This window comes from Podarcis erhardii (genome assembly GCF_964252035.2).
Source record: "Podarcis erhardii genome assembly, chromosome: 6".
Lineage (NCBI taxonomy): Eukaryota > Metazoa > Chordata > Lepidosauria > Squamata > Lacertidae > Podarcis > Podarcis erhardii.
The window spans coordinates 62,497,575-62,521,984 of record NC_138510.1 but is presented as its reverse complement, the minus strand read 5'-3'; the positions used below and the strand labels follow the sequence as shown (position 1 = coordinate 62,521,984).

At 42.4% G+C, this 24,410-nt stretch overlaps 2 protein-coding genes and 1 long non-coding RNA gene across 12 annotated transcripts in view; 2 read left to right on the top strand and 1 right to left on the bottom strand.

Moving 5' to 3' along the window:
* LOC309344677 overlaps nucleotides 1-2,947 on the top strand; it is a 44,679-nt gene extending 41,732 nt beyond the window's left edge. Inside the window, exons 2-3 of the long non-coding RNA XR_014157842.1 lie at nucleotides 1,628-1,755; nucleotides 2,644-2,947. This is a non-coding gene — a long non-coding RNA (uncharacterized lncRNA). The remainder of the gene's footprint in view (nucleotides 1-1,627; nucleotides 1,756-2,643) is intronic.
* EFCAB7 (EF-hand calcium binding domain 7) overlaps nucleotides 1-13,529 on the bottom strand; it is a 58,554-nt gene extending 45,025 nt beyond the window's left edge. For 9 of the 10 annotated variants that reach the window (XR_014157785.1, XR_014157786.1, XR_014157787.1 and 6 more), the window contains exons 1-5: nucleotides 13,298-13,529; nucleotides 6,513-6,575; nucleotides 4,702-4,889; nucleotides 812-1,023; nucleotides 533-619 (exon numbers count right to left, since the gene is read on the bottom strand). Coding sequence is in view for 2 of the 10 variants with exons in the window: in XM_081867185.1 (XP_081723311.1) it covers nucleotides 533-619; nucleotides 812-1,023; nucleotides 4,702-4,889; nucleotides 6,513-6,575; nucleotides 13,298-13,527 (780 nt within the window). In the remaining 8 variants the exon portion in view is untranslated. The remainder of the gene's footprint in view (nucleotides 1-532; nucleotides 620-811; nucleotides 1,024-4,701; nucleotides 4,890-6,512; nucleotides 6,576-13,297) is intronic. The other variant, XR_014157792.1, reaches the window with a different exon arrangement.
* ITGB3BP (integrin subunit beta 3 binding protein) overlaps nucleotides 8,486-24,410 on the top strand; it is a gene marked incomplete at its 5' end in the record, with an annotated part of 40,206 nt that continues 24,281 nt past the window's right edge. Inside the window, 4 exon segments of the mRNA XM_081867272.1 lie at nucleotides 8,486-8,534; nucleotides 8,537-8,564; nucleotides 19,497-19,539; nucleotides 23,543-23,678. Of these exon segments, the coding sequence (XP_081723398.1) occupies nucleotides 8,486-8,534; nucleotides 8,537-8,564; nucleotides 19,497-19,539; nucleotides 23,543-23,678 (256 nt within the window).

Genomic DNA, 24,410 nt, shown 5'->3' with positions numbered 1-24,410 from the left:
GCATACTTCAAGGTTGCAAACCTATACCTTTACTTTGTCAAAGGCCAACCACACTGAGCTCTATTGTTCATGTCTGCAACATGAAGAGCTGTTCTAATATATCACAACTAAAAACTTGCAATTTTTTAGTGCCTGACATACTTTTCTCTGAAAGCATGCACTGACAATGAGATCCTCTAACACCTATGTATCACATTCTGAACTGCTGTAACCTCCTTTGAAAGGATTACTAAAAGGTGACCAGAAAACTTTGACACCATGGAAATATCCTATTAGGCGTTTAAGAACCAAATCACTCTCACTTATTCAGCCTCACCTCTTTCTTGTTTAAGCCCCCTGAACAGCATGTCAGGGCTCAGGGGACCTCCACTATTATAATCTGCTTTCCCCCAATTTTTACCCATTCCGACTCCCAATCAAGACCTTTCCTGAGGGTTTAGTGGGAAGGAGAGGGCAGGAAATCCCCAATACAAAAGCATATGTCTGTTCAAGTAACTTTAGATACAAACCTATGTAGTCTTATCCACTATACCTTGTAATAATCAAACTTTCCATCACTGTTCACTTCTACCAATTCGGTGATTGCATTAACTTCATCATGGGTCATTTTTTCACCTCTCTGCAAAAAACAACAACAAACAAACAAACCAACAAAAGGCAGCTGCAAAGCAATGAAGGAAAAACACTGCAATATTTAGTTATTATGCCTCCCCACAAACAGTAATGATTTATTAAAGTTTAAACATATTTCCCCTGTGGTTTATATGAATTGTTAAAAGTATCAGTTCTAACTACCTTTTGAGGTACTTACAGTTGTAAGAAGTTTATAAAGCTCACTATGTAAAATACAGCCCTCATTATTTATATCTATTTTTGCAAATGCTTTGAGCAACTCTGTTTTCCTAACAGGTTCTTCTTGTTTTAAGATGAAGCAAAAATCATCAAAATTCAGTGTGGTGGTTTGCAGCGTCCAGTATTTATTAACTGTCTTCTGAGATGGATTTCTTCCAGCTTGCTGAAGTACTGCAAAATAAAGCAAAAAATAAATAAATAAATAAATAAATAAATTTAGTGACACTGACAAGACGGTGTATATATCATTTTCTTAAAACACTCTGTAAGTAGCTACTACTGAAAATTACTCTTTTCTACTCCTGTAACAAGGGACGCGGGTGGCGCTGTGGGTAAAGCCTCAGCGCCTAGGACTTTCCGATCGTATGGTCGGCGGTTCGAATCCCCGCGGCGGGGTGAGCTCCTGTCATTCGGTCCCAGCTCCTGCCCACCTAGCAGTTTGAAAGCACCCTTAAGTGCAAGTAGATAAATAGAGACTGCTTACCAGTGGGAAGGTAAACAGCGTTTCCATGTGCTGCGCTGGTGCAGGCTCACCAGAGCAGCTTCGTCACGCTGGCCACATGACCCAGAAGTGTCCTCGGACAGCGCTGGCCCCCGGCCTCTTAAGCGAGATGGGCGCGCAACCCCAGAGTCGGTCACGACTGGCCCGTACGGGCAGGGGTACCTTTACCTTTAGCTTTACTCCTGTAACCCCACTGTGCATTAAAGGCCCACCAGTGCAATTCCAGGAGGTATTTAATAGCTAGTATTTGTGCAATCTTTCCTGATGCAGCAGGTGCTGGTGCAAGAACAATGTGACTACCAGGGCTGGTCCAAGACATTTTGGCACCTGAGAGTGAACTACAAAATAACCACTATCAGGGGGAAAAGGAATGAATGAAGATCTACAACAGGAACAAGAGGGTAATAAGTATATATATTGGAAAGAAGGGTGGGAGGAGACAAAGTATTGCCTCCGATTTGCCGAAACGCTGCTGTAGAGGCATCATGGGGGGGGGGGGCGCAGCTGTCAAGGAGGCAGCGCATCCAGCCTCCAAGGATGTTCTGCAGCTGTTGATGATATTATGCTTAAGAGCTTGAAACTGCCTAATGGAACTTTCAGCTTCTTTCCCTTTCTAATAGCAAACCCCAATGATGAGTAACAAACTACTTTGGAATTTTGCCTATATTCAAAAATAGTTTGTCCGGAAGGCTTTTGCTTTAAAAGTGAAGTCTAAAGGCCTGTTGGGCATTTGAATCTAGTTGCATGGGTTGCTGAATTGTGGTAATTGCCTGCAAGGTACATTTTGCTATGCGGGTGGGTTTAGCTTCTTGGGAGGCAATTTGGCATCCCTCTTCAAGATGATATTCATTTTTTTCAATTATTTTTTTAAAAAACACTTTAAAACTCCAACTCTCTTGAAATATATTGTGAAATTCTGCTGGTTGGTATATTATTTATACTTACTGGGAACTCAGTACTTTCTGTGAACTGCTAACTAGTCTCCTCAGACTATTTTTATAAGAAGTTCTTTTCTTGTACTCTTTAAATGTACCTGATAAAAAGACTTGGACTCTGATAAGTGTCTACAGAGACATTTTAGCTCAGGACATTACATTTCATAAAATAAGTACAACTCATATAAACAAGAGTTTGAAGAACCAGGTTGTAGATTACAAAGCAGAATCTGTGTTATTAATCAAACACCATATAACCAATGCCATTCCAGTGATTTTATTCCTAGCCAGAACTGAACTCTAAGCCTCGACACAAATCTGTAATGGGCTAAAACATGTTTGTTTTTTCTAAAGATCCAGACATCTCGTTAAGAATATGGAAAGCTTGAACTCTCCGTTGTCTTTCCTAAACTGACCTTGAAGTGCACATGGTCAAACACATGCCCTCTTCCCAAGTGACATATGGACAGAGATGAAAGAAATAGCATAGAAAAGAGCAAGTGAGCATTTGTTCACACCATTCATATTTAAAATCCAGATTATCTGATGCTAACAGAGATTTACAAACTGATTCTACTAGCCTGATATTAGAGTCACGCCATGCAAGGCTAATGTATAAGAACTTTGCCTCTGAAATCATCAGAGTATTCTGTAAAAATGTAGAAGGTGGGATGTAAAGTACAATGATCCTTTGATGTATATTGATGCCAATATATAACTAATTAATAGCATCAACTACAAAGAAAGGACATTACAACAGGATGCAGTGTTTATCAAATTTTTTATACTTTTGTTCTCTTCTAAACTTATGCTACCGTCTATGTAACATTCCAATGCACCACCAATAATCTGTTCCACAGGTGAATTTGTGTACACAACCATGTCTTTACTGTCCATTCTGTCTCCTATGTCATTTAGTTTCTATATGAAACCATTGGGAGTTGTCATCTGGGGATTTGGAACATGGTGTCGTAAGTATGTTGATGACATGTGACTTTATTTCTTCATTCCATTGGAATCAGGAAAGGCTGCAAAAGTGTTGGACGCGTATCTGGAGGTAGTGATGAACTGGATGGGGGCCAAAAAACTGAGGTTGAATCCTCATAAGATAGAAGTGCTGTAGATGGGTAGTTCCCATGTCTGGTCATTAAGTGTACATCCTGTTCTGAGCAGCGTTTTGCTACCCTTGAATATGAGGTTTGGAGTTTAGGAGTATTCCAACTTATCACTGGATTCCAACTTGTTAATGGAGTCTCAAATAGCTTCTGCATCTAGGAGTGCATATGCCCAGATTAGGCTGGTTCATCAGCTACAGCTGCTCCTGGACTGGGACAGCTTGGTCTCAGTTGTCCATGCTATAGTGACCCCCTGCTGGGACCACTGTAATGTGCTCTATGTGTGGCTGTCCTTGAAGATGGTCCAGAAGCTGCATCTAGTACAGAATGTGGCAGCTAGGTAGATAAATGGGGCAGTCCAATGGGACCCCAGTCCTGAAAGGACTGCACTGACTACCAGGGAGTTACTGGGCTCAATTCAAGGCATTAGTACTACCATATAAAGCGCTAAATGGCTTCAGGCCCAAGTACTGAAAAGAGCATCTTCCCCAATACCAACCATATCAGACTATGATTGGCAAGCGAGGCCTCGCTGTTGGTGCCACCACTGGGAACTACCTGGTTGGCACTGAGCTGTTGCAGGGACTTTTCATTGGTGGTCCCTCAGTTGTGGAATGCCCTGCCTAGTAAGGTGTGCCTGTCTCTATGATTATTAACTTTCTGGAGAAATTTGAAAACCTTCCGAGCCCCATACTGAGCAAAAGATTCCTGCATTGCAGTGGATTGGACAAGACGACCCCCATGAACCCTTCCAACTCTACAATTCTATTATTCTAGATCATGCTGGAATGATTAAAAAAAAAAAAGAAACTGATGTCTTGGTTTAAAATTAATTTGCAACTTTTCCCATGAACAATAAAATTATACTGATTTATACAGCATAGCTATTAATCTATGCATGCAGAATGAGTAGGGTTGTGTCCTTTCTGTGTATCCATCAAAAACAATATGCAAAGTGGCTATTATTTTTGTCACTCAGTGGAAATAAACTTCTCCTCACCTTTCATAGGGAGAAGAGAGTTAGGTACAGATACTATTTTGATCACAGTAAGATGCTTGGCCTGATTTTCTTTCCTTGGGCCTCCCTAAGCGTGTGTCCCCCCTAGTGTGCAGCAAGGGTAGGACATCTGGGGTTCTCCCTGAAGCACTTCAGTGAGTGTCCACCCAACAGTGCTTTGATTATAGAGAAATATGGCACATGAATCGTATCAAGGTTTCTTAGCACTCAAATATATTATTGACTGCTGGAATTCAAGATTTCTCCTAAACTGATCACAACTTTAAAAAATACACTCACCCAAACACAGTTGTTCTTTTGATTTAATGTTTTCTAAGCTGCTTTTGAAGACAGCTAAATAGGCTGCTCTGCAGTTCTTATAAAATGTCTCCTCTTCATAATTCTGGGATCTTTTTGCTTGAGAACTTTCCTGGGCGGGGGTCTGATCACTGAAGAGGGATGCATTGCTCTCCTGACTGCCAGCCATCCTGTGAATAATGCAAACATATCTGGAGCCTATTTCTTTTATTTGCATATTTCAGTATCACATCACCATCTGTCCATCCCTCTCAGGTGGGAGGGAGTGTTTACTGGACTTTGCTGTGAGCTTCTGCTTCTGCAAAAATGGGAATAGTCTGCAAATATGCTTTGACGTATATGTTTGCATTTCTTTTTAGAATATTTATATACCTTTGATAGCCATCATTTTCAAAGCCATTCACAATAATAAAATCAGATTTGCAGGTGTCTCATATTGCCCTCACAATGACAGACCCAGCATACCACACACTGTCTAATCTACGAAATGATATCGTATGGCTCCTTGTTCTGTTTCTATCAAAAGCTGTGGCAACGAAGGGTGGTGTGTGGAGTGGAGTTGTTTTTCAAAGCCCCCTTTCCGCAGTCCCTGAGGTTTTCTGCTGCCGCTAAAGCGGCTGAAAATTTTGCGGAAAGTATCATTGGCTCCCACCTCTTAGAACTCTCCAGAGAAATGGAGGTCCTCTACCCAGCTCTCTTGCTGGAGTGGTGGTGGCTAAAGGAGGTCCTGGGGAGAAGCTATTTTAGAAAACCTGGAGTTCCTCTGAAACAGCTGGGAAATTCTCATTATTACATAAAAGTTTACACGTTACACTGTAACACAATATAGATGCAGTGGAGAATGAGGCATGAAGGTGGGATTATTATGGCAGGACATCCCATAATGACTAAGACTTGCTCTGCAACAAAGTATTTTTTACCTTATCTTTTTAAAATCCATCTCATGCCTGGCACGAGTGCATAGTAGGTGCAGGAAAAACACCCAAAATTCTTGTACTTGCAAGCTCCCTGAGTTGTGTGCATCTGCTGCCTCACACCAGAATCAGCTTTTGGCATACCACTGAAAATGCCATTTCCCCAGTATCTACCAATGTGCGTTGAAAGATGAATCCTGCATGTGGCTGGCAGGTGCACTTGACCAGCTGCCCGCGGGCGAGCAGCCAACATGTGCTGGATTGCCATGTGAATAGGCTTCTCATTCTATTGAAATGGATTTGATTAAACACAAACCCTGGCTTTGATGAAATGTATGAGAATTTCTGTCCCTGGCAAAGGCAACATTTCCACCTTAAGCTGATCTAAAATTGGTGGTTTATAAGGTAGTGGTTTCCAAACTTTTGACCTTCAAGGTACCATTTCCACAGCAACTCATCTGTCAAACAAGCCCTGAACATCCACCATGAAGCTCCCTGCATTCCAAGTGATTCTGGGGCATGTTCTAGAATAAGCTCAGCTAACACAATGCACTAGTTTACCTTACCATTGCCCCATGCCCTGTACCCTAAACACACTCAACACTTCCCTGTGGCTCTTTGTTGCAGGGAAAGATCTATTCTAGGAAGTTTGTTCACCACTGCCATTTTTTTCACCAAGGAAACCAGATTAACCTCAAAGGAAGCTCAAGGATTCTCCTAAGCATGATCTGAAAATCCAAGGTTTAAATATTAAGGTGTGCAACAGCAGAAGTGTGAACATCTTGAGAGGGAATGGGTAGAAACTACTTCATTAACCTTTTCATTCAAGATTCTAACAGGACTCTTCTCCAGGTCAGCTGTGTAAAATCAGGAATTCACCTGAATAAAGAAGGACAATCAGACTGGAACACAGTAAGTGTGTTTAGGTAGACGAGAAGAAATCTAGAACAAACAGGCAAAGGGTAGGTTAATCAGGATTCAGGTGAGATAGGAGGCTCACCAAAAAAGAGCAAAAGAATAAAATATATGATGCTGCCACACACTGAGTCAGGCCGATGGGCCATCTAGTTCAGGTACAGTACCTGTTTTATTTCCTCCATGAGACTGATAGCATCTTTGTGGGGGGATTATTTAGATTAGAAAAGTTGTGCTTTCAGAAACAGGGGAAATGTAGCACCTGATTCTATGTACAGCTGACTGAGTGATTAGGCTGCAATTTTATGCATGCTTATATGAAAGTAATGTCCACTGAAATTAATAATATTACTTTCTTCCAAATAAATGAGTTATAGGGTGGCAGTCTGATTGTCTTTGGGGCAGTTTATTTCAAAAGGGCCAAGTGGATTTAAATGCAAGTGTTCTAACTTAATGGGTTTGTGAACTGGGCAGCCCATCACATGCAGTAGCTGTCTGGATGAAGAACCTAATAGCGCAACAGAAGAAAATTGTATAGAATAAAAGGACCACATAAATGCATTTTCTTTTTAAATAATTGATATAATTCTGCACAGCCTTTCCTCACGTATGGTTAGTAAATGTCAATAATAATTTTATTCTATAACAAAGGTGATGAGGGTTTTTAGAAGGCCATCACAGAGGGGCATTAAATCGTGTGCTACTGTTGGTCTAACAGCCTGCAACATTATTTTATCCAGTGCTGACTTCTGAAAATATATTCCACTATAATAAATTGAATATTTCAAGTTCAATAACAAGACAACAACATAGGTAGGGTCCCCTTCAGGACTCATTGGAGCCTTACTCAGGAGGCCTAAATCACTCGCACCTTCTTGAGTTATATAGGCCTTTTACACTTGGGAAAGAAAGATAATAATCGCTTATCATGAATGAAGTACCCTATTTATAATGCACAGACCGCCTTGCCTGACAGTTTCATATTACAGTGGCATAAGAAGGACCCAACAGGGACACAGTCCAGTTACTGCAAACGGGTGTCACTATAATAATTAAGCACCAGTGTTAGCACACACAAAGGAAAGCGAGTTCTAGCCAATGAGGGAAAAGAGAATAAATGTTAATTTTCCAGTAACCAGTTTTATCAAATATGAACACTTGTTTATGCTCCTCAGTTCTCTCATTACTTAGCCATTTCTTATTTGGGCAGCTGTGCAGCACAGAGATGTTTCCAATATGTTATTCAACGTACAGCATGCAAGAGTTATTTAGTAGAGGGAAGCTCTCTTGCTAAGGTTATTAAAATATAAACTTCACTGATAGTGCACTACAGAAATATAGACTAGGGAACAATTTTGTAGCATCTACTGTTGGTGGCTGTAGACAATCTGACTGAATTTTCAAATTCTAATTTCTGTTATTTCAACATAGAATAGATGGCATTAAAATCTCACACCTACATTTCCCCCCATTATTTATTTAAAACAACTGCCCTTTCCAATTGTACTTCTGTGCCAATGCAGCCAGACTGGAACACACCATACACTTCCAGAAGCCAGCCTCAATTTAAATTGAATGTACTTGGGAGTTAGAGCATGTCCAAATGATATTCTTCCTGGGACCTGAATGTACTAGATGCAGCACGTCCAGTTCCAACAAAGGAAGACTTTGCCAGTCCCCACACCTGTCCACACTTGTGGCATTACAGAATCAGGCAATGTTTTTTTACACAGAGGAATACTGAACAACACCTTCCACATACTATGTCCTTTTCTCAAACACTGCTTACTAAGTGCCTACTTCCAAACAGAGTAAACATTCCATAAATGCTTACCGGTATATTTGTAAATAAGTTCAATTAAAATACTTGGGATTGAAGTATACTGCAAAAATATTCACTCTGAATGACCATTTCCTAGACTCCAAAGTCAAAATCAATGACCAGGAGCAAGACGCTAATTAGCCCTCAGTGCACACAGAGGAGAAGATGGGTGATGTGATGAACAGAAGAACAAAGTAATAGGCTGTATCCTAATTTTAATACATTAAATTTTATGGGTAAATGCTGCCAAAATTTGCTTGCATTATTGTGGAAAACTGGCTGCCTAAGAAGAACTCTCCCAATACTTACTGAAGGAAGAAGTTTTCCCTGCTAACACAACTCATTTGTGTGATACTATATTACAGAAGTCCTGAAGCCAAACAGTGTTTGGATTATTCTCAGCAGTACACTCCCTCTGTAAAAGCCATGGACATAGCCAGGATATTGTTAGGGGGAAGGCTTTTGTTAGTGGGGCAGGCCTTTTGTTGGGGGGGGGCAGGACCTCAGTTTGCTATGTATTTTTATTGATTTGGGGGGCAGCTGTCCCCTGCCTTGGCTACACCCATGTGAAGCCACATTCTTTCAAAAGGCCCTTACAGACCAATCCATCTAGTCATCAAACCTCTAGTCATCACATACAGCTCCCAAGTTAAAACAGTACAACGCATCATCAGAGATCTACAACCTCTCCTGGACAATGACAGTTCTCTTTCTCAAGCTCTGGGAGGAAGACCTTTCATTGCCTCCAGACAGCCCCCCAATCTTAAACAACTCCTAACCCACAATAATACTATAACCAGACTTAACACGGACACTGGCACCAGAGCCTGCAATAAACCCAGATGCCAACTTTGCTGCCACATACACCCGGACAACACCATTACTGGCCCCAACAACATCACACATACCATCTCGGGACTATTTAATTGCTCATCGTCTAACATTGTGTATGCCATAAAATGCCAACAGTGTCCTTCAGCTCTCTATATTGGACAAACAGGCCAGACCTTACGCCAAAGAATAAATGGACATAAATCCGACATCAGGAACCACAAGACAGAAAAACCAGTAGGAGAACACTTCAATCTCCCAGGACATTCTATACAAGATCTCAAAGTAGCTGTTCTATTACAAAGGAATTTCAGAAATAGACTGGAAAGAGAAGCTGCTGAATTGCAACTTATCACCAAACTTAAAACTATGGAGAGACCTGGTTTGAATAAAGACATTGGATTCTTATCTCATTATACATGACAAAGCCATTTTTCACCTTCTCACCCCTTGCTTTTTCCTGTTAGACCTATTGCAGTCGTTAAGAGTCGTCAACAGGCTCATCGCAGCTATCTGCCAATCACCCATTCCCACCACCCTTCTGAGTAATACCCCTCCCCACCTTCTCACTATATAGAAAGGTCCGGTGACTTCTGTTTCAGTGTATCTGAAGAAGTGTGCATGCACACGAAAGCTCATACCTAGAACTAACTCAGTTGGTCTTTAAGGTGCTACTGGAAGGAATTTTTTTTATTTTGTTTTGACCATGGCAGACCAACACGGCTACCTATCTGTAACTGGAACTATGGAAGGCACCACATTGAGCCGCATGAAATGGAAGTCCATCAACCTCACCAAGAAACTTGCACAGGTACAGACTGATATCTTCTTTCTTACTAAATGCAAGAACCTGGACATTATACCCAAGGGTCTTAGAATTAAGAACCCTCTACAATCCACGTATCCCACTGAATATGCAAGAAAACTATGCAGCACTTTCTCTAAGAAGCTGCTCAAACATCTGATCAGCGTTCTCTACTCTAAACAGAAGCTAATAAAGGAGGAACTCCTTGTATTGGACAACTCTATCAGGAACCACCAAGCTTGGCAAGAGTTCCAAAAGGAAAAACAGAACATTTACCACTCTCAACTGGAGCTACTGAAAAAACAGAAAAACAAGAAACTCTCTAACCTTTCCAACCTACAGGCTACTAATCAAAACAAGATCAACAATATTGTCAATCTCTCACAGCAAGCACTCAGCCCAGCTGAGGAATCAGTCCTTTCACGTGGACTGTCATTCTGCCCTGCCAAATCCCCAGACATGATTCAGTTCTGTGGGGACTTGGAAGCATTTTTCCGCCGTTTACGCCTGAAGGAGTATTTTCAACACACACAACAACAAGACAAAGCAGAACAAGCAACAACTTCACAACCCACTGCAGAACAACAACCACCCTCCCAACAGAACACTGACCACCAACTACCACCGAAAAAGTGTTACACAAAAAGGGACTCCACATGGACCCCTCCTGATGGACGCAACACCACACTGGACTTGTACATTGACTGCTTCCGCCACAGAATCCAAACAGATGTGACCAGAAAACACCATCGCTTACAACAAAATCTAAACCATGCCGAAAGGAGAGCCATAGATAATCTCAGAAACAACCCAGACATTATAATTAAAGAAGCGGACAAAGGTGGAGCGGTCGTCATCATGAACAAAACTGACTACATTCAGGAGGCTCACAGACAACTTTCCAATACCGCCTTTTACATAAAATTGGACTCAGACCCCACACAAGAATACAAAAAAGAACCGAACAAGATTGTTAAGGAGCTACCCCCACACATCCAAGAACAGATCCTCACAAACACACCAACAGAACCTCGACCAGGAACTTTCTATCTTCTACCTAAAATACACAAACCAGGAAATCCAGGACGCCCCATCATTTCAGGTATTGGCACTATTACAGTGGGTGTCTCCGGTTATATGGACTCTGTTCTGAAACCATATGCCATCAGTGCTCCCAGCTATGTACGTGACACCACAGATTTTCTGAGGAAAATACAATCTTTAAATAATCTTCCCAACAATACTATACTAGCTACTATGGATGTGGAATCTCTGTATACCAATATCCCACACAACGATGGTTTACAAGCTATAAGGAATACCATTTCAGATAAAACCACAGCGGACTTTGCTACCAAACTCTGCCAATTTGTCCTTACCCACAACAACTTCAAATTCGGTGATGACCTGTTCCTTCAGATCAGCGGCACAGCAATGGGCACCCGCATGGCCCCACAGTATGCCAACATCTTCATGGCGGATTTAGAACAACGTTTCCTAAACTCCTACCCACTCAAACCTCTCTTGTACCTGCGATACATTGATGATATTTTTATCATCTGGACACATGGTCAACAGACCCTGGACACCTTCCACCAGAAATTCAATGATTTTCACCCCACCATCAACCTAACAATGAATCAATCTATGCAAGAAATACATTTTTTGGACACTACTATAAAAATACAGGATGGGCGCATAGACACCACAGTTGGTCTTTAAGGTGCTACTGGAAGGAATTTTTTTATTTTGTTTAGACCAATCCATGTTGACTCAGAAGTAATCCCCATAATTCTATGTGATTTATTTTCAGATAATTAAGCACACAACTGTAAGCGCACAAGTAAGCACACAACTGCATTCAAAATCCTCTGTGGAGATGTTAAAAATCTGCGTAGAGTCAATGCAGCTAAGGTGGATCAAGCCTTCTATCTCTACCTCCAGCCTCCAGTGTACAAGTTATACATGCATGACTGCATAAGTTTCATGTACACAGGAAGTCAACACACAGGACACCAGGGGTGGGAAAGACAGGGAACAGGGCTTAAATCAGACGAGACACTGTCAACTGCACAGACAATTCCTTATTCTACCATGCAGACCAGCCCCTAAATCAGTGTGCGCAGTTGACAAGTAATGCGTGGTTTGGGAGGATGACATACTGAATCATCTGATTCAAGGATTGTAAGCAAATTGTAACCCTAGAGCAGGCATGTCCAACAGGTAGATCTGGTAGATCGCGGGGTGTTCCTGGTAGATCCTGGTAGATCCCTGGCCCCTCAGTGATCTCCTTCTCCCCCCCACCCAAAAAAACACCCCTCAACAACTCAGGCTTCCTAAAAAAGCTCAAGAACTTTGGTCCATCCAACGACAATGGGTAGATCACTGCCAGTGTTTTTATACTGTGAGTAGATCACAGTCTATTGGGAGTTGGACGTGCCTGCCCTAGAGTAAGGCACATCTAGTTACAACTTCTCTACAGTTTCCTTGCCATGCACGGGAAATAAATACGCCTGATCAAAACCTGTAACCAAACCCCAGTGAACCAACTCCTACCATAATAAAAGATGTCACAACATTTTATGGTACTTTATTTGGGGGGGGGGGGGTCATGTGAAGTGCCCTAATATCTTGTGATGAGGGGCGGTACATAAATGTAATTAATTAATTAATTATCACTAGTGCTATTTTTTTTAATAGAAAAAGAGGTGCAGGAGCTCACCAGGAACACTTCCCTTCTTCTTCTCTTAGGATAGCGATGGCGCTCACCTGAGAGGCGCCGGAACTGAGTTCCTGTGAGTTCCCTCTGGGGGGGGGAAAGCCCTGATAATAACGACAACAACAACAACAACAACAGGTCTTTAAACTTGGCCAGATGGAGCTCCAAAACCCAATGTCGAAGTCAGGGCTTGGGCTGTGATCTGCATAAGTGCATCTAGGCACCAGCAGAAAAAGCCTTTTCCTCATCTCTGCAGAGGAATAGCTTCCCAGCTACCCCCCCCCCCCAAATAACATTTTACCTGAGAACATAAGAAAATGCACGCACTCCCATTTTACCCCCCAAAAGCGGCAAACTACTTGACCGTGACTCTTTATTTGGACCAACCCGGATCTTAAATCCGAATTCCGTGACTTGAAGCCCCTTCGCTTTTGCAAGTCTTTGACACGCTTGTGAGAACAGCCGTTATAACCGTGGTGCTAATGAGAGGGGCGGAGGTTGTGAGGCGGGGGCGCAGAGAGAGAGAATATAAAGGACGATGAGACAAGAAGCAAATGAGAAGAAAGTCCGACCTGGCCTTGGGCGTTTTTTTGCGGCCCTGCCTTCTTTGTCGCCGTCGCCTAGTAACCCGCGTCTGCCTTTGCCAGGCCGGGCCGAGACCCGGAGCTTCCAGGGCCCGCCTTCTTCTTCCACGCAGACTGGCCGTGTTTCTACCCGGAGCGCTTTGAGAGCTGCACGGCGGGAATCTCAGTTTCGGCGTCGAGGGCGGGGAAGGCGAAGAAGCGCGTCGGGCGCCGGACATGCCGTGAGTCGCGGGCGGGGTGAGGGGTAGCTGGATAGACGGGCAGGACCTGGTGGGCCCACGGGGCATTTCATCCCCCCCCCCCAACACCTCCCTTCCCTTCCTTATGTGCATTTCAATTCAACTGGAGAGAGCCAGAGTTTAGCCCTATGTAGGTTTTTTGTATACCTGTTTAGGGAAGTTTTAAATGTTTGGTGTTTTGTCGCTTATTATTATTATTATTATTATTATTATTATTATTCTGTTTGGAGCTGCCCAGAGTGGGCGGGGTACATAGCTGTCAACGTTTTCCTTATTTTAAGGGAAATTTTCTTATTCCGAATAGGATTCCTTGCAAGAAAAGGGAAAAGTTGACAGCTATGGCCAGGGTATAAATACAGTGGTACCTCGGGTTACACACGCTTCAGGTTACATATTCTTCAGGTTACAGACTCTGCTAACCCAGAAATGGTACCTCGGGTTAAGAATTTTGCTTCAGGATGAGAACAGAAATCGTGCTCTGGCGGCGCGGCGACAGCTGGAGGCCCCATTAGCTAAAGTGGTGCTTCAGGTTAAGAACAGTTTCAGGTTAAGAATGGACCTCCGGAGCGGATTAAGTACTTAACCCGAGGTACCACTGTAATATATTATTATTTTATTATTCAAGGCTGAGGGCTTCCTTGCACGGGTCCTAGTCTACTATTCCAACAAGTTCTTGACGCAGTGGGAGTACGTTAGTAGTGCTTCGGTTTCTTTTGTGGTGCTTCTCCAATTAGGCTACCGTAATATATATCCCTTTTGATGTCTCCGAGCACATCAAAATCAGGACCGAAATATAAGCAGGAACCGTTGTGGTGTGAAAAGCTGTGCGGTTTCAGCTGCTGGTTGTTTACGGTGGGATACGCACAGGTTGGGAATGAAGCGGTGTGACTGCTGCCCCCACAAACTGCCATCTCATTGTGCATGCTCAATAAATAGGACCCATGGAAGGGAACCTTAGGAAGAAACAGGGATGGCAGATGTGCATCCGAGCCAGAGCCAGCCCCGTCATTAGGCAGGGTGAAGCCACTGCCTCAGGTGGTAGAACACACACCCTGGTGCCCTGTCGCCACCATTGGTGCCGATTGGGGGCAAGATCATGTCCATCTCGCCCCAAATTGGCGAGATCTTGCCCAGAGTTGGCGCCGATGGTGGTGCCACTTCTCTATCAGTGACAGATGTGACAAAGCTCGCAGCAGAACGGGTGGCGATGACAGGAGCAGGTAGGTGGGAGTGACAGCAGTGGCAGGGCAAGGCATCACTTCCCATTTCTCCTCAAGTGGTGAAACAGGATGCAGGGCCCCTGCTCTGAGCATATGTAGAGTGTTTTCTGCTTACCAATACAAAGCTTAGTCAGACCCTACAGTGTGTGGGATTGCTTGCTACAGAATAGGTGAAAAGATATGCTTTCCAGGCACAAAGCCATTTTAAGTATGTTTGCTCAGTTGAAAATCCCACTAAGGACACAGTCCTGATCTCACTTTCCTGGGAGTTAGCCCCATTGAATACAGTCTGACTGACTTCAGACTAGATGTGCTTAGGGTTGTGCTTTGAGTTTAATGAGACGTATCCTTAAGTGGGTTTAGGTCTGCAGCATTGCCCAAGACATTAAACACAATTCTGAAGATACAGAATTAAAAGTGTATGTAATAAAAATCCTGCTGTTCCATTCATTTTCCAAATATTTTGTTGCATATTAGTGTTCACTGAAGCAGTACATAAATGTGTTTCTCTCATACATTACAGTTTTGTTTGTTTGTTTGTTTGTTATTGATACATGTAGCACCAGGCGTTCCATACAGAGCTAGAAAGAAAGGTCCCTGTTCTGACAAGCTTATAGCCAGACAGAACAATTCGGGGAGCCTGTGGCGCAATGGGTCAGTGCATCTGGCTGTTAACCAGAAGGTTGGTGGTTCAGGCCCACCCAGGGACAGCTGTGGGCAGGATTCCTGCATTGCAGGGGGTTGGACTAGATGACCCTGAGGGTCCCATCTAACACTACAATTCTATGTTTCTAACTGGGCAGATACACTTGTGCATATCTTGTGTGAGGTAGGCTACATTCTACCTGTTCCTGATTATGAGGGCTGGGGTGGCAATGTATACCTTCATTATCTGCCCTTCTATTGTCTCCAGTGAATCAGAATAAGGCAGCTGCATATGTTCCTCTCAAGCAGACCACCTTAAGATGATAGGAATTGGTGGAGTAGTGCATATGGAGGGGTCAATAGACGTTTAAGGCATGCTGTCTTTTGAGTACAATTGTGGAGATGACTGCTGATAGAAGAGTTAGTCATAACCTCTTCAGGGTATAGCATAGGCTTCTCAGAACACTGCTGACTATCTCCAAAGTGGGGTGGGGTTTGCTGGTTTCCTCTGTCATTGAAAATAGTGCTGGAGAGAAGAATAACGGGCCTGGCTTCTCCTCAAGTCCTACAATAGTTCAATCCCAAATCTAAAGTAGCATATCATGGTTATGGAAGTTCTGAGAAGAAGTGTATGGAAGACAACTAGTGTTGCTGTGAGTAATGAATAAGCTATCGCAGGGCACACTCCTAATCAATTCCCTGATGCTGATGGCTGGAAGGAGTTGGGATCGTGGCCTGGTGTCACACTGCTGGCCTCTACCAGCAGAGAGGAGTGCTGCCAGTGCAGATGATCTCTGCCATGGTGGAGACCCCAGTTGCACCCAGGCAGGTGGATAGTGTTAAGCCTAAAAATGAGGCATTACAAGGGCAAGCACCAAATCCAAAGCCCCGTGGACCTGGGTCCTTCAGCCACATGAGTCTGCAACTAGTATATCGTGAAAGGAGAAAAATGCCCTCCACCTTAGTCCCTGGTTGGTGTGTGCTGAGGTGGCAGGACTTAGGATCCAGTGGTGGATATTGCACCCAACTCTTCTTTGAGCCCACTTAGGATTGCTCTGCCACTCATTAGTTACCTCCTTTAAGTACATTGTCAAATAGTGAGCATAACCAACTATAACTTATGAATGGATAGATGGGATGGAAGGACGAAGACATTTCCCCAAAGCGTCCATCTGCCATACCATTCCATGGAACTGGTAAACAGAAGCATTTAGCTCTTGCTCTTCCTGGACTCCTAAGTTAAACTACAGTGGTACCTCGGGTTACATACCCTTCAGGTTACATATGCTTCAGGTTACATATACTTCAGGTTACAGACTCCACTAACCCAGAAATAGTGCTTCAGGTTAAGAACTTTGCTTCAGGATGAGAACAGAAATTGTGCTCCGGCGGCGTGGCGGCAGCAGGAGGCCCCATTAGCTAAAGTGGTGATTCAGGTTAAGAACAGTTTCAGGTTAAGAACGGACCTCCGGAACGAATTAAGTACTTAACCCGAGGTACCACTGTAACTTTGTATGCAGTCCTATACATATACTGTGTTTACTTGGGAATACATCTCATTGAACTCAATAGGACTGATTCATGCCTAGATATGCATAGGACTGCATTGTTAGTCTCTGTCCAACCCAGAGTCAATGATAAATAGAATTCACATTTTCATGCATTTCCTTTGTTCAACTGTGGCAGTCTAGTTTGAATGACAGACTAATCCATCTTAAATATAATTTATTTTCTGATACTGATATCCTATGAGACATAAACAGTGATGTGAAATAAACAAATTATTCTAATGCGACTTTTTTCATAGTGGAGCCTTGAATGAATTTCCTGCCCTTTAAATTGGCACTAGTGCTCCTACCTGCCTCTGTTACTGTTAGTGCATTGGGGAGGCAAGCATTTATGTTGGGCACAGTGGTAGTTGGTGCCTGTTTGGACTTGTAGGATGGAAGGGAAGGAGGCCACCAGTAGGTGGAGCCAGAGCTAATGGCAGGTAAAAGGTAAAGGTAAAGGGACCCCTGACCATTAGGTCCAGTCGTGGCCGACTCTGGGGTTGCGGCGCTCATCTCGCTTTGTGGCCAGCATGGCGAACCAGAGCAGCACACGGAAACGCCGTCCTACTAATTCTAGTTTTGTCCCCATACTTTTTGCTGAGTTCCTGCTGCATTGCCCACCCCCACCCCCCATTGTTTAGCTGCTGTGCAAAGTCACTGTTTTACTTGCAGGTTGTCCAACCCAAGCTTGTGGTTCAGCTTTCCCAGACAAACCCTAAGCTATAAACCACAGGACAAATTTGGTTAATCTCCATGGTTTAGCCCAGCATGGCACAGCAGTAAAATGGCTTTAATCTCCTCTCCAGGAGCCCATGCATTGTGTGACGTCCAAACCAGGCCTATAACTACTACCAGCCAAAGTCACTGGAAGATTTTAAATAGCATAGTGCTTGACCATTCTGCCACTTTTTTTTGTCAAGCCTTTTTTTTCCAGGTTGCTATAATTTAATGTGATTTTCATGTAGTTTTTCATTTATCCTAATCATAAAGCTACCTTGAGTCCAGATTCAGCTGTACTTTGGCTTCCAGCTTCCTCTGAAGTCCGTCATAAAAACTTCCATCATAGCATGCCTTAGTATAGCATGCAAATACATGGTCCCCTAGAGCACCTTTGCAGAGTGAATGTATTAGCGTATAAAATGTTTCTCTGCTGCCACTGGGTTGGAAGATGTAATGGAGTCTACATTCCTTAAGCAATATGAGGCACTATATTTAAAAAGAAACATGATGTTAAGAATTTTTGTCAAACTGTTTCAGCTTTGACTGTCCTTTGGCAAGAATGTGGATGGCTTTTTAATATAAAAAAATGTAAATCTTGCACAGTATAGTTAGTCTGCTTTTTAAGACAAAAATGTTTTTCAGTGATCTATTTTCAACATAAGATGTTAAACTGGAACTAGCATAGTACAGTCATGTTTCAAATATGCTTTTAAACTTTCTTTCTATGGTTCACCTTGAAGAATGACAAGGTTACAAAAATGCTTTGAGTGAAATCATTTCAGACTGTGGCCCTGCTGGAATGCCGAGCCATTTATGCTTGCAGAATCTGGGCTTTGTTAAACCTTATGAGCATTTTTAGCATTGAGATCTTGGTTACTAAATCAAAATGCCCTATTCCTAATATGGTGCCTGCGCCTTTCTATTCTGAAATGAAATGTTTCTGCAAACCTTGTTTAATCTAAAATAATCTTCTGAAGCTTTTATTGGATGATTTTAAGGGTTTTTAGTTGCTTTATGTAAAAAGGCCTTTAACTGTTGTTTAAGATTTAAGAATGTACTTTAAAAGTTGGAGTTGTCTCTGGGAAAAAATAGTCTTAATTTATGTTGACCTTTCCTTCCTTTGAGTATTTAGTCTGCATTCAATAAAATTTTGATGACTGCTCTTTAGAAGACAGCTGTACGATGTAAAGTATTATAAATATTCAGCTTTCCATTCCTAGTGTTGCCATTAACAGCTGGGCATCCAGTTCAGCAGAACAGATTTTACAGAGAAAGCTTGGCGTGTTCCTGAATCAGTATAGTGAAGAACACGAGAAAATAGTTTCGTATGGTTTAGGGACCTGTAAAGACATAGAGCATCTGTTCCCTAGTTAAGTCAAAGTCTAGTAGCATTGAATCATGTTAAGAGCTAAAATGATGAGAAGAACTACTTTTTTCACCTTGAATGTACTGGTGGTTAAATGCCTAGTACATTATTTCTGTGAACAGCAAAATAATTGCAACACCTACACAGAAGGTAAGTTGTTATGCACGTCCGTATAATCTCATTCTTTATCAGTTTTATATAAAAAGCAATTGTTTTTTTGTTGTTATTTTTTGGTAGTGTGACATTGGGATAGTGGACAGGTTGGGGGGGGGCAATCAGGATAGGATCAAATTTTCAAAGCGTATTCAGAAACTATATGCCATGTATGAGGTTAGTTTTACTAGTGTAAAAAATGCTATATGTGGTCTGATAACCACTGATAAGGTTATCAATATAAACTTTGCTTTTGAAATATGATAAAACTTGCTCCCCCCCTTTCTTTTCTAGTGCTAAGAAAGCTCTGAAGTTGGAAAGCCTTGCCATGGGAAAAGTAAGTGTGTGTGTGTGTGTGTGTGGCGCCCACTACGATTAAATTATTTTCTAGGATATACATAAATGATCAGCAGTTCAGTGAGACTATCATAAATTACTTGGCAATCTGCAGTAAAGCATTCCTGAATATGGAAAAGAATTGACTGCCAGACGTCTTTGGGAGAAAAACTATTCTTATATAATATTCGGACTTTGCCTACATGAAGCAATTGGCTATAACTGAGGAGACTGCAGTGGTTGTTTTTTATTATGTACACGCCTCTCTCAAATGAGTTAGGGACCTTTGTGAAATCATTTATTAGAAATTAGTTCCGTAATTTGTGAAAAAAATGCAGTGCCATCTCTCTGTACATATAACAATATGGGATTATGATAATGCCGTAATCTGCATATTATAAACTGCAAAATTGAAATGAAAACATTAAAGACATTTTTATGTTGAGAATATAATTACCTCTCTCAGCTAATCTAACATAATGAAACGATAAAGTACTAACACTGCAATAAATTTCCCCTACAGTTATCACAATAAAAATAAAATTGTACTGTTGCTGTCCCCCACCCCCACCCCATCTCTCTCCCTGATAAAATGTGGCCATTCCGTTTTTCCAGTGCCATCATGTCACGACATATGCCAGTTTATTATCTTCCAATACCAACTGTGGGCGTTGCTATGAACAATAATGCAGAGGAGTTCATTGGGCAGGTAGCCTTTAAGGAGGCAAAATTGGTGGGGGGAAATGTATACCTAAATGTTTGGTAAATAAAATGAGCCTCCTGTTTTGTTTCTACATACCAACAGTTTCTTTATAGATGGTAGTCTTCAGAGGTCTCAGTGGTACTTAGCAAAATTGGAAACTTGGCAGTGTTAAAAATCTTCTGTATACTTTTTGTATTTAAACAAAGGTGACAAAATACAGCAGGGGCACTAACAAAAATCATTAGCAATTTAATTAGCAATTTAGTTTTCCATTACCCACCTTGTTGTGCTCTGAATACAGCTGTGACTGTAATTTTGCATCTGCTTCCTTGGTTGGAGTAGCATTTTTGGAGGCGAGCAGTCCAGCTTGAAATGATTCTGTTCCACCCTAAAGCTATTTTTCCTTCTGAAATGGAAATTAAAAGGGGGAAAATGTCTGTGTTGAGATTAACTATTTAGGAAGTTTCTAGTGTCAAAATTTCTTCATTGAAAGCTTGAGGTTTCAGGTTTTCCAAAATTCAGTGATGGAATTCATTTCTAAAGCTGTCTATGAAGCAGAATTATTATTATTGCTAGTATAAATGTTGTATCCTTAACCAGAGTTTTAAGATAATTGAAATAGTTATGTGAAAAGGGAAAAGGAAAGAGGAAAGGGAGAAAATGGTTTATTATATGTATCAGAAACACGCATAGGAGTTTACTATCAGTCATTTCCAATTGAAACAAAGGTGGCTATTCTGCAGCTCTCCAGATGTTGTTGGACTACAACTCCCATAAGCCCCAGTCAGCATAGCCAGGGGTCAGAAGTGAAGGGAGTTGGAAGCCAATAACATCTAGAGAGCCATACGTTAGTCCTTCCTGCACTAAGAAATGTTTTTAATTGTCACTCTTTACTTTTCCTAACTCTGCGTGTTTACTCAGAAGACAGTCCTACTTGGTTCAATGAGGTCTCCTTCCAAGCAAATGAGTGTAGGATTACACCTTAATTATTCCTTTGGTTTATTTACTTATGGCATCTGTATGCTGCCACATAACAATAAACTTCTTGGGCTGGGTTACAATAAATAAGTAAAATCCCAAACAACAATTTAAATACAACATAAAACCATAAAGTAAAAAATATTACAAAATCAAAACTCACTACACACACACACACCCACACACACCCACACACCCACACACACACACACACCAAATGAAGACACAGGCTTAAAATTGAAGGGTCCACACTACATAAATACCTGATGTTGAAAAGAGCCCAAAGATGGCTTCAGGCAAGCTTCCATGGTAAGGCTCCCAGGTACTCCAACTCCATAGTCCTGCACAAACAGTACTCCAGTATACCTGAACTTGTGATTTTACAGCTGTCTGATCGGTGTATTTTTAGTGTTTTACCTGACTGTCTTGTTGCTAATAGTATATTTCTTTTAACTCAAGTTTGCTTTGGAAGATTTGTTTTAGAATCGGGTTATAAATAACACCAATCTATCAGTCTGCAAAATACTTAAATATATATTTTTAACTTACTCCAGGTGCAGCACATTTTCTGCATCTCATGCCATACTGTTGGCAGGGATTCTTCTGATGAGTGGGTCATTTGGGAAGAGCCATGCCAATGCTGCACCCCTCTGGTGACTCATGGGGCTTAAAGTGGCTAGTTCCCAAGTGATTCTTTCATTCAGATTTTGCTGATGTGACGTAGGATCCACTGCATGGGTGATGTTTACATTAGGCCTACATCTATGGAGTCACCCAAATAGGCCACAAGCAATTCAGCAGAATATGGCTATATTGCAGCCTTATAAATGAGACCACAGAAGTCACTAGTTTGCAGAAAAAAAGAAAAAAAAGGAAAAAGTTTATTAGTCTGCTGGGGGTTGGCAGAGGAAGGAAGGCAAGCTCTTCCCTTCTTGCAGTAGCCCTGTACTAGTCATGAAAGAGGGGATTTCCTTCTCTGGCAGTCCACTTGGCATCTGTGCTCAGTGCAGAGGGAGTGATGAAGCTCTTCATCCTTTTTTCACCAGCCTGCTCACTTGTCTACATGCAGTTTCTTCCTGCCTATTACTTCTAGGCTAGTGGTTTAAATACGAGGCTGCTGTGTCATAAGTTGAGGATTGGTAGGCTAATCCACTAATATTTTCACACCAAACCTAGTATTTATACAAAACATGTAAAGGTCAAGGAGCCTTGGATGGTTAAGTTCAGTCAAAGGTGACTATGAAGTGCGGCACTCATCTTGCTTCAGGCCGAGGGAGCTGGCGTTTGTCCACAGACAACTTTCTGGGTCATGTGGCCAGCATTATTAAACTGCTTCTGGCTCAACAGAACACTGTGATGGAAGCCAGAGCACACGGAAACACTGTTTACCTTTCCGCCGCAGCGGTACCTATTTACCTACTTGCACTGGCATGCTTTCGAACTGCTAGGTTGGCAGAAGCTGGGACAGAGCAACAGGAGCTCACCCCGCCACGTGGATTCAAACCAGCAACCTTCTGATCAGCAAGCCCAAGAGACTCGGTGGTTTAGACCACAGCGCCACCCGCTCTCAAAATTTGGAATCGCCGAGCATTTACAGTCATAGTTCCGGAGTATTAAGGAGCAACAGTGTTTTACTGTAGGGCAAGGATGGGGAACCTGTGGTCTTCCAGATGTTCTTGGATCACAACTTATTTAATTATTGACCATTGGCCATTTGCACTTAGGCTGATGGGAGTTGGAGTTCAGCAACATCTGGAAGGCCATAGTTCTCTCATCCCTGCTATAAGGCAAGTTTTGTGCTATTTATATAGCTTCACCTTTCAGAGTCACCTTTCTAAAAGACCATTTCAGTTGGAACATGAGAGGTAGTTTGCTCATTTAATTTGATTGTTCTTTCCACTAATGTGATAGATGGCCCTAAGTGTTGTAGCTATTTTCCTTCATCAGGAATTGTTAAACAAAAAGTTAACATCTTGTGTTAGTCCCTTGGAATAGATGGGTGGGCTTGAAAATCATTTGATTCTTTTTTGTTTGCATAAAGGACTAAACGTGAGACTCATGTTACCAGCACAAGGACTAGAAACATAGTTTGTTCTAGGAACTTGAGCTTTGAAGTGTTAAAGTGTGTGGGATACCTAAAAATGCAGCAAGAGAGGCATAATTCCCCACGTCTGTTATAGGAGAATTCTATAGCCTGCCTTGACTAGAAATATAAAGGCAGAATTGGATATTGTGAAGGTTGAAAAGGAAAATATGAATGTGCTTTACACTGCATAATAATCCTGTACAGGTTGTTTTGTTACCATTATTTATTATTCTTTAGGTGTCTGCAACACCATTGCCAAGGAGCAAGAAGAATCTCAAGTCTTATTCACCAACAACAGGAACGTGCCCAATCAGTCCTTTTTCAACTCCCAGGAGCAATAATGTACAAGAGCATGGAAATGGTCTATCAAATGGTTAGTTGAACATTCTCTCCTACTTACTGCAGAATTTTTCTGGTTATTGACCAAGTCAAATTCTTGATTTAGTAATTTATGTCTTGCTCGGTAATTCTGATTCCTTCCACCCACCCACCCACGAATATGAATTTGGATCTTTATGGTAAAGTCCAACTTTTCTGCAGCCTTCACAAACCTCTTCAACAATTCTCCTCTGACTAGTTTTGCTTACTTTTGCTTGCTGAGGAGAATCAAGCAGTGGCATAGCTAGCCGCTTGGGCGCCTGGGGCAGCATGTGCGTTCTGCGCATAGGGGGCATGGCAAGCTGTTGGCAGGACAGGGCATGCTGCCAGAGTCCCAGTTCCTGAGCTGCCGTGTTCCATTTGGGCGCCCTGTGGGCCTGTGTTGCTTTTTCAAGCAGCGCAGAGCCTGCACAGAGTCTGCCCGCTGCCTCCCCCCCAGCTGGAGGTCGGCTGAGGGGCAGGTGGGGGGCAGAGGCTGGCCCCACACTGCTTTTTTGGACGACATAGTGCCTGCAGGTGCCCGAGCCACTCCCAGTAGAGACACAATGGCTCAGGCGCGCTGCGGACTCAGTGCTGCTCGCGGGACCAGCGCATGCCAGTTGCGTTCTTCTCAGCCGCCCTCTGGCGGCTGGGGGAAATGCAGCAGTCAACACCCTGTGAGCACAGCCCTGGGCTTCGGTGCTTTGGGGAGCATCACACTGTGCTCTGGGGCACCTGGACTTGGGCG